At 36.8% G+C, this 16,047-nt stretch overlaps 1 protein-coding gene across 3 annotated transcripts in view; it reads left to right on the forward strand.

Annotated features, from left to right (window-relative positions):
- Positions 1 to 408: 408 nt before the first annotated feature.
- The window catches only part of KIAA2026 (KIAA2026 ortholog), an 89,430-nt gene continuing 73,791 nt past the window's right edge, over positions 409 to 16,047 (forward strand). For all 3 annotated transcript variants that reach the window (XR_009115878.1, XR_009115879.1, XM_058043323.1), the window contains exons 1-4: positions 409 to 999; positions 3,256 to 3,456; positions 6,465 to 7,903; positions 14,998 to 15,074. Coding sequence is in view for 1 of the 3 variants with exons in the window: in XM_058043323.1 (XP_057899306.1) it covers positions 443 to 999; positions 3,256 to 3,456; positions 6,465 to 7,903; positions 14,998 to 15,074 (2,274 nt within the window). In the remaining 2 variants the exon portion in view is untranslated. The remainder of the gene's footprint in view (positions 1,000 to 3,255; positions 3,457 to 6,464; positions 7,904 to 14,997; positions 15,075 to 16,047) is intronic.

Raw genomic sequence — 16,047 nt, forward strand, 5'->3', positions numbered from 1 at the left:
CAGCGCCCTACACCACTGCAGGCGCATCGCCGCCGGCTGGGCGCGCGCATGCGCGCTGGGGTGAGAGGGTCCGCGTCCTTTCCCGGTCGGGGGGGGCACCCGCGCCCCCACCCTCCCCTCTGCTCGCCTGCCGCGCGCGCCGCCCGTTACCCGACGGACGCCGCGCGGGCCCGGCACGCGCCGCCTGCCCGTCGGGAGCGCGCGCGCGGCGCGGAGGGAGGTCCCGGCCGGCCCGGCGGGAACGGCGCACGCGGGGGGCGGGATGCGCCGGTCCTGCCGGCGGCGGGGGGGGGAGAAGGGGGCGGGCCCTGAGGGCGAGGGCGCTGTCCCCGGGCGGGCGGGGCCGCGCGCCAGCCCAGTCGGTACCTCCCCCCCGGCGACCGCGTCCCGCCCACCGGGCCGGCGGGGCGCTGAGCGGTGTCTGTGTGCGCAGGTGAGCCCGATGCGGATGCGGCGGCCGGGCGAGGCGCAGCGCCGCTGTCCCCGGCAGGTGCCGGAGAACGAGCCTGGGGCGGGAGACATCGAGTCCGACGGAGACCTCCCGGCGGATCCGCCCTCGGCCCCTCAGAGTGGGATGGAGGAGCCTGAGAAGGAGGCAGATGATGAGGGAGGGAACACCGCCTGGCAGCAGAGCCTAAATCCCGAGCTGCAGCAGGGATACCGCATCCTGCGCGAGTTCCTGCTGGAGAAGTACCGGCCTCTGACGGCGCCGTTCCTGAAGCCCCTCGCGGATCAGGCATTTTTCGGGGAAGAAGGCTCTGGCTCCCTCTTGGGCCGTAAGAGCAGCCAGTCCTTGCAGCACATGCCCGCTGGAATATGGCTATTGAAAATGGAAGAGAAATTTTCCAGTGGGCAGTACACAGGGATAGCAGATTTCGTGTGTGACTTCCGGCTCATGCTGGAGACTTGTTATCGGCTGCACGGTGTGGATCACTGGCTCTCCAAACAGGCCCAGAAGCTGGAGATGATGCTGGAACAGAAGTTGGCGCTGCTATCCCGGTAGGTGTAGGAAACTATAGGGGCCATGCAGCGTGTTCTTTACATAAAGTAGAACAGGAGCGTGTGTTTCTTTAAATTCCGTTAAAGGAGAACAAGCGTCGAACAAAACCGCCCAACAGAAAGAACCCTGGAACTTTCAGTACTTTGATGAAGATTAACGTTTCCTACGGGAAACATTTCCTACGTTTCTTAACACAAAATGCTTTGGAATTCCAAACCTCAAAATGCCAAATAGAGCGCAGCATTTCCTGACTAAGATTTTCCTTCTGAAAGAAGCCTTTTGTGAGCATGGAGGGACACTTGTTTACACAGATGTCAAATGCTTCTTTCTTTATTTTATTCTGTCGCAAAACTGCCTAAACTCTGTATGAATATTTAGCTATTTGAAATTGTTCTTTTTCCAATCTGTGACATTTTTACCACCTTTAAAATACGTAGGAATAAAATACTAAGCCGAAGTTACCTGCTTTGAAATAGTAATCAGAATCATAAAATGAGAGACAATGCTTGCCATAGTATAGTCTTAAATGGCAAAATGGAAATTGCAGTAAGTTGAAATGTAAGTCCTGGGCAGGGACTGCTTTCTTATCAGCCAAAGCAGCTGAAACATAGAAAGCTCTCGAGCTGTATGGTAGAAAGCGCAATTTTAATCACAACTGAAGTACATGCTTTCTCTTGAACTGGTCATAGTTTAGTCATTATCAGAAAACCATGGTGGCCTCTTACAGTGGAAAGCCCACCGGTCTTCTGAATGGCATAGTATTCTGGATGTGAAAACCAAGAGGTGTTTTTGGTGAAGGATGAAGGTAAAGAAGGAACAGTGTTTGGAAATATGTAAAGCTCTGTGTGTCCATCAGCATTATGTTTGCTAGTGACGTAATCGTGAACTGCGAGGTGGTAAGAACGTTGTTCGTGTAGGAAGGACACTTCAGGAAAGTGGTGCAGAAGTCACCTGAAAGCAGAGTGAATGTATTCAGTGCTGCTGTAGCAACAGTATTTTTGAAACTGTTTCTGTGTAACGGCAGTTTTGGGACAGTCTGGTGGTAGAAGGGAACGAGCTGAACGTAGTGGGGCATGAATGTTCCTAGTTTGCTAAAGTAAAACCCGATTTAAAAAAAAAATAATTCCTGGCTTAATAGAGTTACAGCTGGCAGATAAATAACCAAATACAACTTGGAAGATTTTGTGTTGTCAAATAGCAGTATAGGTATTTACTAAAAGATAAATTAAATTGCTTTTGTCTTTCTTCCATTTAATGGACAGTCTTTTTCAGATAAATATTAGGAAATATTGAACTGTCTGAAGATAATCCTGCCTCAGTATATAGTGAATTTGTCTTGTATTAACTCTTCAGAGATTTGTAAAGATTTTTTCATTATGTCTGTGTGCATTAGCTTAATAAAAGTTTCTAGCACTTGTAAGGACGAAGGATTACGGAACCTAGAAGTCTCAAAGTTCTTTTACAGTTTTTAATTAGAAAAATTTGTTTGAAGTTTTTATTTGTAAAATGAAATTGAAGAGCTACTTCTTGCAACAGTCATTCTTATATTATTACAGAGTAGTGTTTAAATGATCCCCTTCAAGTGATTCAGGGGAATCAATCAATAGTGGTTGTATAATACCTGAATACTACAAGCCACAGAAAATTACCTTAGAATGGAGGTTCCTGTTAAATGAAGGTTGGATTTTTCTCCTCTGTCCCTCAAATCTTTTCACAGGTTGTGAAAAACTCATACAAGCTTTAATGGAGTCTTTTGAAACAACGTAAGAAAAAATGTAACTTTGCAGACAAATTTGTAGTGTTTTGTCTTTCAGGTTTTGGAGTTTAAAATAGGAAGAAACCGGTGTTTAACCTATGCTTCCCCAGCCTGAACCAACTAATAGATCCCCAAACCCTTTCCCTAATAGACCCCACCACCCAGCCCCCTATTTTTAGGTATTTGCTAAAAAGGATACTTGCTTATCTTAGGTCTTGTGGAAGTTTTTTCTTTCCAAATACTTGTGGACTAAGATAGAGAATTCCATCTCCAAATAATATTTGGAAACTTGTCGTAAATATACAGTTTTTAACTGATGTGAAAACATAGGTCATATTAATGTGTTTGGTTTAAAATTTTATAAAGGAATTTTCAAAATGGAAAAAATAACTGCATTTTTCTGAGTAAGCATGCTTGATCCATGGTTGGTAGGCTAGGCATTGGGGTGTCACTGGTACAGAAGTTCATAGTTGTGAATTGGCTTGCTTTTTTCTTCTAGGCATTTAAGAGAGAAAACATCATTAGCTGTAACATCTAGAGGATGCTATGGGCAGGAGGATGAAAAAACAACAGCAAGCATTTCTACAAGACGTCGTTCCACGCCTCGCAATTTAGTAGGTTTGTCAGCGGGTGTGTTTGAGTCTGCGATGGTCCAGGTTCTAAGACAAGAAGAGCAACTGAGAGCAAAAGAGGAAAAGAGGTAATAAGAAAAATTATTTAGTTTTAGTTTTAAATAGTTGTCTTCCTAGTTTTCTAAAGAGGCTAGCTCCTTATGGCTTTTTCAGGTAAACAAATGTGGTGCTTTTGTGGTCTCAAGTTCATGGCTTCAATACAGTGCATCCACAAAGCAAAAAATTAGTACCACTTCCTTGAAAAATTGCTGAGGTCATTTAAGTTTTGAATTAAATTACAGCTGATCTTATTTTAGTGTAGCAAAACTTCTAATATTAACTGAAAGCATCCATAGTAATTTCCTGCTAGTGCGTTATGGTTTATGATATGTATCCTTGGACAGTTTTTCATGCAATAATTAGCTAAGAAGCTACCAGAATGATTAAATACAGTTTAAATCCATGATTTTGTCACTGCTTCTCTCACTGATAGCCAGAAGCAAATCATGTCTGCCAGTGCCTCTGCTGTTACCTCACTGATGTAGCATTTCAGCTTGTCAGTTAGGTAATAATTTAGATTGTTCATGTAAATAACTCTGAAATTTTGTGGTCTTCTTAAATTTAAGAGCTAAATAATTCCAGGCAGTGTTTAATGTTAATATGTTTTACTTTGAGGAAAATGAAGCTTTGAAGTTTGTTTACTTTAACAGTAATTTGTGTTACTGGGTCTAAACATGGCTCACAATGGTAAGACAGTATTTGCTTCAGGAAGCAAAATATTTCTAGCTTTTTTCAAAGTTTACAGCTTTGTAGACTTTTTCCCATATGTGACCAGCTCACTTTTAATTTTGCAGGTCGTCTTCATTTTCAGCAGATTTGAGGCTATATGGCTGACTTGAATGTTAGACAGTACTTTTCTCTGTAGAACTTTCTTCTAATCCACTAATCTTCTAATCACACTTTGCCAAAAAAAAAAAAATCAAAGATCACTAGGGTTATTGTTTGTTTGGTAAAATTCTCTTGATTTTTGCTCAACTCTGTGTTCTAGAACTTGATAACAATGTTTTGAAAAAGGATATTTTGATTGGATTTTAATTCATTGCTAGAGTCTGTAGAACAGTTTACCAAACAAGATAAAAATTACGCTTTCATACACCTGTTTTAAGTACATTGCTGCAAAACTGTAGTAATTAACTGTTAAGTCCATGTTTCTGGATATACTCAAAAGTCCCAGATCCTGGACAGAAGATGGTTGTTTCTACAGAATGTTCCACAATAACAGAAAAAACGCACAACTGAGTCGTCTCTTTACACCCTAAAATTTTGCACTGTACCACTTATTAGGCAAAAAACCAAATCTGTCAGTAGATAGCTGGCTTGATATTTCTTTGAGTCTATTGACCTCTCCAAGTAATTTTGCTTCAAATTTCTTCTCTCAGTTTTGTTTCTTAATCACACCATGTTTTTAAAGTAATTTGGACTTTTCTGTACCAATTGTTTCTCAACTCACCAAAAATGTTCTGGAATTAACTTTTCTGAGCACTTTCATGAAAAGGGCTTGGCAATTGGAAGGCCTGTAGAGTTAGTTGCACGTTTCCAGTGAAGATCACATTTTACAGTGTGTACAAATTTTCAAAGTGGTGCACATATAAATGCACATACTTTCAACGCTATTTTTATTTGAAAATGTATTGCAAGTTTCTAAACTTTTGGCTTATTGCTAAAGTACGTATTAATGTTATTAAGAAGAGAAAATGGTTATTCTGGTACTTTTTTGTTTTCTTTAGAAATCTAATACACTGAGGTTGGCACAGAAGAGGTACTTTCTAAACAGTATGGAAGACTGCAGCCTTGGGTGTTTTAGTTGGAGACCACAGTGCTGGTGAATGAGTTGTATTTGGACAGGCAGCATCTGCTCTTCACCCAACTTTAAAATGAGTTATCAGGAACATAAAAAAAGGACTCCGTTTCTGGCTACCTAGTGGGCGACTCAAAGTGCTTGTAGCTGTGATTTATGCTTGTAGCCATAATGCATCTTAGTTTAGAATGTCTAAGAGTTGCATACTTTCAGTCCCAGAAAAGTAGGACTGCAAATGCAAGCGCCTTTCTATAAAACTTAGCCCCGTATCTAAAGAAATTGTCTGTTCAAGTCCAAGCTTATACTAATTCTTTGCTTTAGATATTTAGATACTTTCATAAGACACAGGCATTTTATGATGAGAATTAAATAAAAATAAAGTTAAATTTAAAGTACTCAAACATATGAATAAATATCTTCATGTATATTGTATAGAAATAAAAATAAGATAAAAATTAAATTATGTAGGCAGTTCTGTGTCTTTCATCTCTGAAAACATGATCCTCAGATAGGTTTCAGACATGTTCATTAAAACATTTGAATAACTGAATTCCAGCTGCAAGTTAGTAATTTAATTAAGGAAATTGTGGAATGAAGTTTGCTTATATAGTCAATTTTGCTTTTTGTGAGGGTGTTAGCATGGAATTAACTGGATCCAATGAAAAATATGGAGTATCTTGGCCTATTTTAGAATAAGGTATAATATTGTTAATCTGTATGTAACTTCCTATTTTATTTTTAGAAGTAAGTTTGTAAAAACAAGTTATTGTTAACTAAAACTGTTGTCTGTGTCTTGTCATTACGAGTTCCAGTGTCTGACCTTTTACCTGTGAATCAACACCTAGGTAGGTTAGACATGGTAATTGGGAAAACAAAATAAAATCTAGTCATTTTCTCCTCTCCCCACCAAGAAATCTGTTGCAAGTAGGAAGGAATTTGCTGGTGATATGTGTTGGCTGTCTTAAATAACAGAGGAAATTATAAGAAGAGTAGGGAGTTATGTTGGGACTTTGTTTAAAACTAGTGGTAATAGAAAAAAGTGACAGTAATTTCCCATTTTGGTTGATGCATTCTGCACTGCAAAGTAAGACAAACTGAAGTAAAACTTCAGTATTACTGTGCTCTTTTTAACTTAGAGATAAGTATGTTTGACATATTGTAGTTCTGGTTATTTCCTCTCTCATTTCTTTTTTTTTTTCACTTACCATCTGAATTTTCATGAAATTCTTCTTTTAATAGGCAGAGAGATCAAGAAAGAAAAGAAGCAGAAGAAGCTAGTCAGAAAGAAATAGAAGAATGGGAAAAATCACTTTTAGCTCAAGCAGCACCTACAAGGATGGAGACAATGTGGGAGATTCCAGCTATTGGTCATTTTCTTTGCTTGGCCCAACAGATTTTAAATTTACCTGAAATAGTATTCTATGAATTGGAACGTTGTCTTCTGATGCCTCAGTGTAATGTTTTTTTATCTAAAATAATGACTTCTTTGTTAAGTCCTCCTCATCGCAGACCTACATTACATCGCAGGCCTACATTTTCCTACAGGACTTGGGAGGCAGCACTCAGAAAGAAAGTGCAACACTGGTATACTGTTGTGGGGCAGACTGACAATCCTAATGCTGCTGCAGAAAAACTTGGATTGTGTCCCCAGTTTTTCAAAGTTCTCGGAGAAGTTAATCCCTTGGACGAAAAACCATTTCATGAGCTGCCGTTCCATCAAAAAGTATGGCTGCTGAAAGGTCTTTGTGACTTCGTATATGAAACACAAAAGGATGTTCAGGATGCGGTGCTAGGTCAGCCTATCCATGAGTGCAGAGAAGTAATTCTTGGTTATGACTGCTTGGAAAATGCATATGTTCACTTTCCACAGTTCTGTGGTGCAGATGTTCGAATTTACAAACAAAAACCTTTTCAGGCTCCTGAATTCCCATCTCTTCCCATCAAAGTTAAAAAAGTGCCACGTATTAAATTGGAAAGAGTAAAACATGAATACGTAAGCAAAAGCAATGGGGAGGTCAGTTCTGCCAGTTCTGCTGGGAGAGAGCTGCTGTGTCATTCCAAGACAGAAGGAGAGAAAAGTATGGACATTGTTATCTGTCCGGAAAAAAAAGCATGTTTAAGTGGCTTTAGAGTCACGACAGATGAAATGAAGGTTGACTGTGAAGTAAAAGCCTCAAGAGTTTGTGACATTAAAAAAACTGGTTGTTATAAAGAGAACTTCAGGAATTTGATTACTTCAGGAGAGATTGTGGATATGAGTGGTCACCCTAGCTCAAAAGAAATAACAGATGTGGAGAATGGGCAAGGTTGCCCTGAAATGTCCAGAGTAAGACCTGAGCTGAGTCCATTCAAGGGGAACACACTGAAAGCTTGCCAAATGCATGTCAATGGCACTTATAATGAAAACCAAGGCAGAAATTACCACGAATCTGCTGAAGAAACGGTGCTAGAGACCTTACTGCAAAATAAGAAGAAACTAAATAAGATGCTAGCAAAAAAGAAGAAAAAGAAAAAAAAGAAGTTGAAGGATATTCTAAATGAAAATCTGCAGAGAAAACTTGATGACTTGCAAAGAAAGCGTGAGATTCATCTTCATCCATTCAAATCTTTTAAGTCTGAGATCCAGAACAAGTTGTTTTTAATTAAAAAGAAAGCAAAACATAAGAAGCACAAGTCTGGTAAGTTGGCATTTTTACTTACAGTAAAAATTAGGAGGATACAGATGTTTTTTAAAGTTTTTTTTTAGTTGATAAGTCTTTATTTTGTGAAAAAGGAGAGCCTTATTGCATTAGACAATTCGGATACTAACTTTAAAGTCAAAGTTACCTGCCTGATAACACAAGCATATAACACATCGTTTGATCAAACTGTGATTCATTTGCAGAAGGTATCTTTAGAGAACAAAATTAATTGCAAGAGTTAATTCGTTGCAAAAAATATACAGGACAATAAATGTAGCTGACTGGTTAGCGTCAGAGAGTGTCACTTGAAGGCATTTTATGGTATCCTATAGCAATTGTGGAAATGTTTCTCCATTTTCTGGTTTATATTATCTTATCCAAATTATGAAGAATCACAGAGTATTTACATGAGATGATTAATCCAAAGTCATTCATAGTGAAACTGTGCACCAGACGGTACTGCTTTGACTGTGGGCATGGGTCCATCCAATCAGGATGCATCAGCATCAGAATTTATGCTGATGACATTTTTATTACAGAATTGGGCAGCATCTGGTTAAGTGTTTCAGGTAAGTGATACACTGTCCAGATTTCAGTTAACTCACTGGAAGGTTTCAAAGGTATTTGCAAACTGTAAAGGTACAAAAACCTTAAGTTCAAATTGTTCAGGTAGCTGTAGTATTTTTGATATCACATGAAGCAATGTAAAAGCTTAATCCTTTTGAGTCCTGAGCTAAGCTATCTGTGCTAGATTTTAGCAGATTCTTTCCAACATTGTATTTTTTGAAATGACAGGGTGCTTTTCATAACAGTGTAGACTGACAGATAAATATTGGATGTCATCTGAAAAGCAGAAAACCAAAACCAAGAATCTGAGTGACCACAAAATATGTTCTAAAGATTAAGAAACTAGCCAAGGTCTGATGGCAGTGCATGTAGCTAGAAGTCAAAATTTAAAGCTAAGTAATATTTAGATCCTAAATATTTGCACATAACAACTAAAGAACTGTCTTACTATTTAAATCACAAATTCCTCCTCCTAAAATATTTCACTGCCCACATCTAAACAGAAGTTTCAAGAGTTGCAGTTTAAGTTCATATATGTAGTATTCAGGGAAAGTAATGTATTTCACATTTGCCTTTGTAACTTAGCTCTCCAAATGTGTCAGTGTTTTCAGTCTTCTTAAAACCAAGCAAACTGAATAGCAACCCAAATGGCAAACAAGGACTCTAGTTTGGAGAAGTGTTGTCCTTTAACGCCTGATATGTTGATGCGTTTCCCATCTTATTCTGGCTACTTCTTCATTTGACCTTGCTGGAGAAAATTTTGCAGTAACTTTACAGCATTGCAATAAAGTGCTTTTCTGCCTATGGTTGTTAAATATCCATTAGTCCTATGCTGCTAGGCTGAAATGGATAGGATTGGATCCAATTCATTACAATAACTTGTTGTTTTATAATGTTTCCTAATGTTAAGGGCTAAGTAGTATTTCTTAAAGACTGTCTGAAATTAAATCTTCTGTTTAAAGGTTCCCTTACAATATAGAGCAGAAAAAGTGATTTAGTAAAGCTTGTTCTGAGTCCCCAAAGACACCTGACTTAAATCTGATCTTGGTCATAATAACTCTTTAAAACCTTCTTTAAAAGTAAGTAGAAGAGAACATCAGGAACTTTTCAACAAAACTATTTTTTCCTGCTGTTGGTTCTCTTAGGCAGCTAAATGTAACTGAGTCAGAGTTTGTGTTTCTATTGAGATGATTTGCATATTCCTGATTTGCTGTAGCAGTGGTACCCATAGTGAATATTGACTGGTCATGCAGTTTTTCCATCTGAAAACTTCACAGAAATATTGTGAGCAGAACTTACTGGAGAATACAGCTAATACAGCTATGTTATGACCTTTACCATAGTGACAGAGTTTTCTTACAATTTATGAAAAGGTGTGACCACTGTACTGAATCTATGTTTTTGAAACTAGGTGATGTTTATTATTGTGGCAGTGTTCTGTGTCACAATTATTGACAGAGTAGTACTGAATGTTATGGAAAGACAGAGCAGTTCTGTAAACAAGTGCATGCTATGCATGAATTTTTAAATGTTATTCTCTTACTGGAGTTAGATAAGTTTCAGTGCAAGGCACAGTGCAAGAGCATGAGAATCCTACAATGTCATGTTTGAAACAGTGATTGGATGAAATTCAGAACAACTTTAGGGTTGAGAAAGTAGAAGGGACCAGAGGCTGCTTGAAATAACTGTCATGTGCCTGATGCAGAGGTTGTAGTAAATGTAAGTTGAATCTCTTTTTATTCCAGTTGATCTAGAAAATACCAATACAGCATATTATTTTAGAAGAACCTTGGATATATATAAATTCTGTACCATATACTCATGCTCTGGAAAATTCATGGCTGTCTACCTGCTTGAAGTCCATTTTACTATATATATTTTATTTCTTTAGAGTACCATGTACGTTTTGTATGAAGTCAAGCATTACTTGGATGAATTAAAAAAAATTATTTTAGCAGCCTGGCAGCAATGTTGTAGTGCCTGGTTTACTGTCCTTGGGAGTTTAATATTCAGAAGTCTTCTGGAGACTTTTTAGTGTTGTAAAAACTTTGTCATGTTGTCTGACCTGTAGACAAAGGAACAGCCTGTTGATCATGTTGAAGACATTAAGTGAGATATTCCAGCAAGTAACAATGTACTCCATGCATTGAGCTTCAGTGCCATGTCTTCAGAAGTATGTACCACTCAGGTGTTATAGGGTTTCAGACATTGTTCTGTAAATCAGCAATATTAATGCACTTGTTCAGACCGACTTAGCTCATTTGACTATATAAAAGTGTATGCTGTGTCAATATGGAAGCTTCAAAACTCTATAATAATAGAGCTTCATTTTCCAGAGTGTATCATGTTATATTTTGTAAAGAAGAGCTGTTGGGAGCAAGATAGAAGAATAGAAGATTAAAAGGAAACAGGATACGTACAGTAGTTGCCAAATATCTGAAAGACATAAAGTGTCTTACAGATTTGTTAATGGAGAGATAACAGAGCCTGTTGTTTAATTTGAGAACACTAAAGTTACTGCTAGAATTTAGTGAAAAAACCAAAAATTCTTGCAATTGGACAGGGCTAACTTAACTGTATTCTACCATGACAAATACTACGGAGTTAGTGTTTGATATTAAGAACATCTGTTCCTTCATCTGGAATAACAAGACCCTCCTCCATATCCAAGAAAAAAGTTGCAGTCTTATAAAAAAAAATGTTTAAGATAAGTTTTTATTCAAAATTCCACTGTGTTGTCACGTTATAATTCAAAGCATGGATTGACATTTCTTTTGTTCTTCAAGGAGAAGCCATAAGAACTCATATACCACAGTTCATAATAAAAAGTTTTACTAGATCTGTAAAATGTTTCTGTTTTCAAATCACATTGATCCCAGTGCAGAAGAAGTTATAGATGATATTGTTCTTGCTGAAGAAATTTAGAAGCATCAAGAACGTTTGTGGGGCTTCATCTTTTATTAGTCTAATTTTTATGCCAAAAACAGTACTAGAACAGATCTGAATTATCTCTTTGTTTCCCCTTCTTCACCTTTAGATGGCAAGACCAACTTGAGATGGCTTATGTTTTAGTTGCATCTAATCTCCCTAGTGTGGTTTTTGGATGGTCTTAATTAGAGTTCAGATCCTAGTTATGTTACTTTGTTAATTGCTATTTGCTGACAGTGTCTGTAGAATTTGTTTAGGCCTGAAAGAAAAAGGTGTGGCAGTCAGATTTCTCCTGGACCTACTGAACTTAAGTTTAATGTCTAAGAATTTTCACAGACCTAGCTAAGGGGTTTTTGGTTAATAAAATGTTGATTTCCTATGAACTCCTCTTGGGGGTGAGATGCCTCATAGTCTCTTCCACTCTGAAGTGAAACCAAACTGAGATACGGAACCTTTTGGAAAAGGCTGTGTGGAGACAAGTAAAGATTGTAGCACAGTAAATGACTGTGAATGTAAAGTTACGCTGGAATATCTTTAAATGTGGACAGGAAGTAGGCTTCCTGTGATAATGATTGTGATAATTAATGATTGTGGCGCAGTAAATTGTTAGTGAATGTAAAGTTACACTGGAATATCTTTAAATGTGGACAGGAAGTAGGCTGTGTTGAATTGAGTAGGTGAACTAAGCAGATTATATGTATGAGATTCTTAATTTATAAATATTTAACTAAGGTTTAGTAAGGTTATGCTAAGGTTCTAAGGTTTTTCTTATGGATTGCTTTTAGTCAGTAATTAAGTTTATTTGTATGTTGAGTATGCTCGGAAAGATACAGTGCATTGTGTTTCAAAATGCACTGTGATCTAACTACTGTCAGAAATATTACTTAATCTGCTCAGGAATTAATATAAGTCTTTGAGATAATTTCTTCATCCAGTATTATGGACAAAGGATCTCTAGCAGACCTCAGTGAGTGATTTGAGAAGTTCCCTCTCACCAGTGATTTTGTTGTCCCAAGACAGCATTAGTAGCTGGGTGTTTATAACCAATTACATAGAAAAGATACGTAAGTTTATTACACAGTTGCAGGTCTGGGTGCTGAGGGGGATAGCCACAGAACATAACACCTCCAGGTCACAAAACTGGATTTTTATGTACTTACTAAAAATTATTTCACCTATGTAATATATATGAATTACAGATAACTGCCAATTGGGAAACATTTGGTTTCTGTTACCATTGTTTAAAGCTGAGAAATAATTTTTGGAAAGCCAGATACAAGCTTTTCTAAAAGGGAGAAATTATCAGTACTACCACTACAACTTCTTTCTAATATCAATTTTGTATTTTAAAAGGGTGTTACTGAGGTAGAAGATGAATTTGCCATAAGTAGTTTGCTGTATATATTAATTCCCTCCCATAGTATAAGTATGTGTAAGGTTTTCTTTTACATTTTTAATACATGATATCAAAAAACACCTACACCATAGGACATCTGGTGTCAAAAAAATGGAAGAATACTGTGATGTTGCTCTATACAGATATGTGCTTAGCTCACAGCAGTTACCAGCAATTCTGTAGGTCTTTTGGTACATATATTCCAACAGCTATGCTTTATGATATGTCAGACTCTATTTATAATTTAATGAATAAAGCTCATTTTCTTATGCTTCTAGATGGTTTCTTTTAATTCTTGGTCTGTCTGTAACTCTGAATCTTTCCTACTTCATGCTTTTCAGATCCTGATGTGAAGAAAGAAATGTTTATTTTATTTGGGTTTCTAATAATTTATAAGTCTTTCTAAAAATTTTCCTCCTTTTCATAAGAATATGTTAGGGAAAAGAGAGAATATTTCTGTTTAACTATTACTTCTTGAATTTCACTACATCATATGTCATATACAACTGGATGCGGAAAATAGTCAAGTAATACTTGTTGTAAAATATGTTGCGAGTATTCAAATTAAATGAAAGTTCTATTTTAAGCATATTAAAATTTTCCTTTTCATAAAGAAGCAAGACAATCTAGCTGCCTTTTTTTTTTGTCTTTTCATTTTCTTTCCAGATAACATAACAAAAGGGCTATAGCAAGGAGCCACCATATGACCAGACTTCTTTTTGAGTCATTTTGTCAAGAAAGCTTCTAAGTGTCTACTTTAGTTCTTTCAATGAACAGCATTGTTTTCAGTAGTAGAATGCAGCTATATTCATAAAGCATATAAGAAAAATATGGACAGTTTTGCCCATTGTCAGAGTGTTTGGGTTATTGTTCTAGTAAATAAGCTTCTCTGTTTTATCACTTGTTCTGTAATGTGAAATATGTAAGTATTTATTTTTGGTAGTTGAGGGCTCTTTAAATTTTAAAATATATTTGATATGGGTAGTTTCTAGGTTGATTTATTCATTTTAATATAGTTTGATTTTATGTGGAATTTCAGATCTAGATTCTTCAAGCTCTGTGCCTTGTCCCATAAGTGTATTTATTTCAGAGTCAGGTAAGATGTACAGGAAACTCGCAGTGTAATAAACTGGAACAATAGATGCATAGGCATCTATGAATATTTGTCTGTACATGTACATACACATTTGCACACACTTAAAGCATCTGTTAGGAAGAAGATTCAGTGCAATATTTTCATTAATTTAAATATTGAATCTGCCTTGTGCTTGTATTGTTTCCAAGTGCCTGCAGTCATGCTAGTTGACAACAAATTCCACATTAAATTACTATTTTCTTCTCTTTTTGATTAGCTTTTAAATTACTGTTTGGGACTCCTGAATGTGAACAAGTAATAATGATAGAATGATGGTTTTGGCCTGAGTGAACAAGTTAAAGGTGATCTTATTTGAATTTACCATATGAATGTAGAAATCACCATATAAGAAACTTCACTGTCTTGCTTAGTGACATAACTACTTGATTTGAGAAATGTGTATGATTTGTGAACTCTTTTACTGTAGGCAGTAAAGCACTTCCTTGCCTTCACAGAGATTTTTTGTTACATCCATTTATATATAGCATAGCTGTATGTGAAGTGCATTATAGAAAGTTGTTTGCCTTCTAAAAATGTTAGGTATCGCCACAGGCAGAAAAAACAAAGCAGTCTAATTTCCTTGGGTAAATTCAATATGTTCAATCAGGGATTTCTAGATCCTACTTGTGTTTTCTGGGTATCTTTTTACTATTATATACAGATATCCCAGATCCTAATGTGTAATTCTTTAGAGTGTTAAAGAAACAAATCTTGCAGGTAAGATGCTATATTTCTTATGTTTGTGTCTTAAGTTTTGGATTTCACTTCTTTCAGAAGAGTGGTGTCAATGTTACTTTTATGACTTAGATTTTTTGGTGCTGTATTATTGAAACTGTAGTAGGCTTTTTTCTTCTTTTTTTTCCTTCCCCTCCACCCAGAAGATTGCAGTACACAGATACTTGTTCAGTGCTTGCTTCTGCTGAGTCTAGTTCTGATTCATCAAGTTTACATGACTGAAAACCATCTGTTCGTTGCAGTTTAACTTACAAGCCTGTATGTAATTCAGTTTTATTAATAAAGTACAATGAACAGCATTATGAAGCTTTTCTCTTTTAATCTTACAAGGAAAAAAATCGTTATCTAAAAAAGCAATCACAAAGAAGAGGAAAGGTATCAGAAAGTCTACCATACCAGAATTTCAGGTAAATTATTTTATTTTTTGTTTTAAGCATTTGAAATCTGAATACCTATGAAATAAGTAATTTAGTTTCTGATAGAGACCTTGCAAATACTCACTGAAGCTTCTTCTAGTTTTTAAGGTTTAAACTGATATTTTTGGATGTACATTTCACCTTCTTGTGGTAGAAAATATTTTACCATTTTTATGAAGTGCAGCTGAAACACTATTTTTAGTATTGTTTATGATCCCAGATATATCTGTCACAGTAAAAAGTCTGTAAAAACTAGGACTAAGACATTTTTATGATAGATATAACTGTTTGGATTAAAATTACTTGGTTTTGTATGAGGTGTGACAATGTGATTCTTGAATTGAAATCTGGCTTGGTTAAGTGAAGGACTTGCAAAAACTTTATAGGCAACTGTGCTTACCCTGCTTGCAACTGTTATTCCTTATCAGCATGTGATTGATTTCTAGGCCTCTAGGACCTCTTAGGCGATAGAAAGTAAAAGGAGTATTAATTATGCTAATATAATTTTATGGTATTGTAGTAGAAGTGTTACAGTACTTCAATTCAAAGTGCTCTTTACGTATGCAAGACTGCTTGGATTGAAGTTCTCCTTTGGCTATCTTTTTCTTTTTTTCCTTCAGAAAGCAATCTGTGCAAGTTTGGCAAGCAGGCATTGAATCATGGCTATTTTGTAATACCCTCGTCCTGAAACAGTTGGTTTCATCATGATCATGTGTTTCTGATGGAGCTAGTAGAATTTCTTGTGTTAAAATTGGGTAGTAACAGTCAATGTTGAGAGATAACTGATATTTAAGTGTACACTTTCTTTATCTATATTGTAATGGTGTTGACTAAAATGTTTTCTAATAGCTCCAGAAAACAGGTAGGTGTCTAATTTTTTTCCCAAGCACTTTGTCTGCATGCCATGGATATATACAGTTAGTTCAGAAATAGTTTCTTGCATGATTAAACAACTGCATTTAAG

This window comes from Melospiza georgiana, chromosome Z (genome assembly GCF_028018845.1).
Source record: "Melospiza georgiana isolate bMelGeo1 chromosome Z, bMelGeo1.pri, whole genome shotgun sequence".
Classification (NCBI taxonomy): Eukaryota; Metazoa; Chordata; class Aves; order Passeriformes; family Passerellidae; genus Melospiza; species Melospiza georgiana.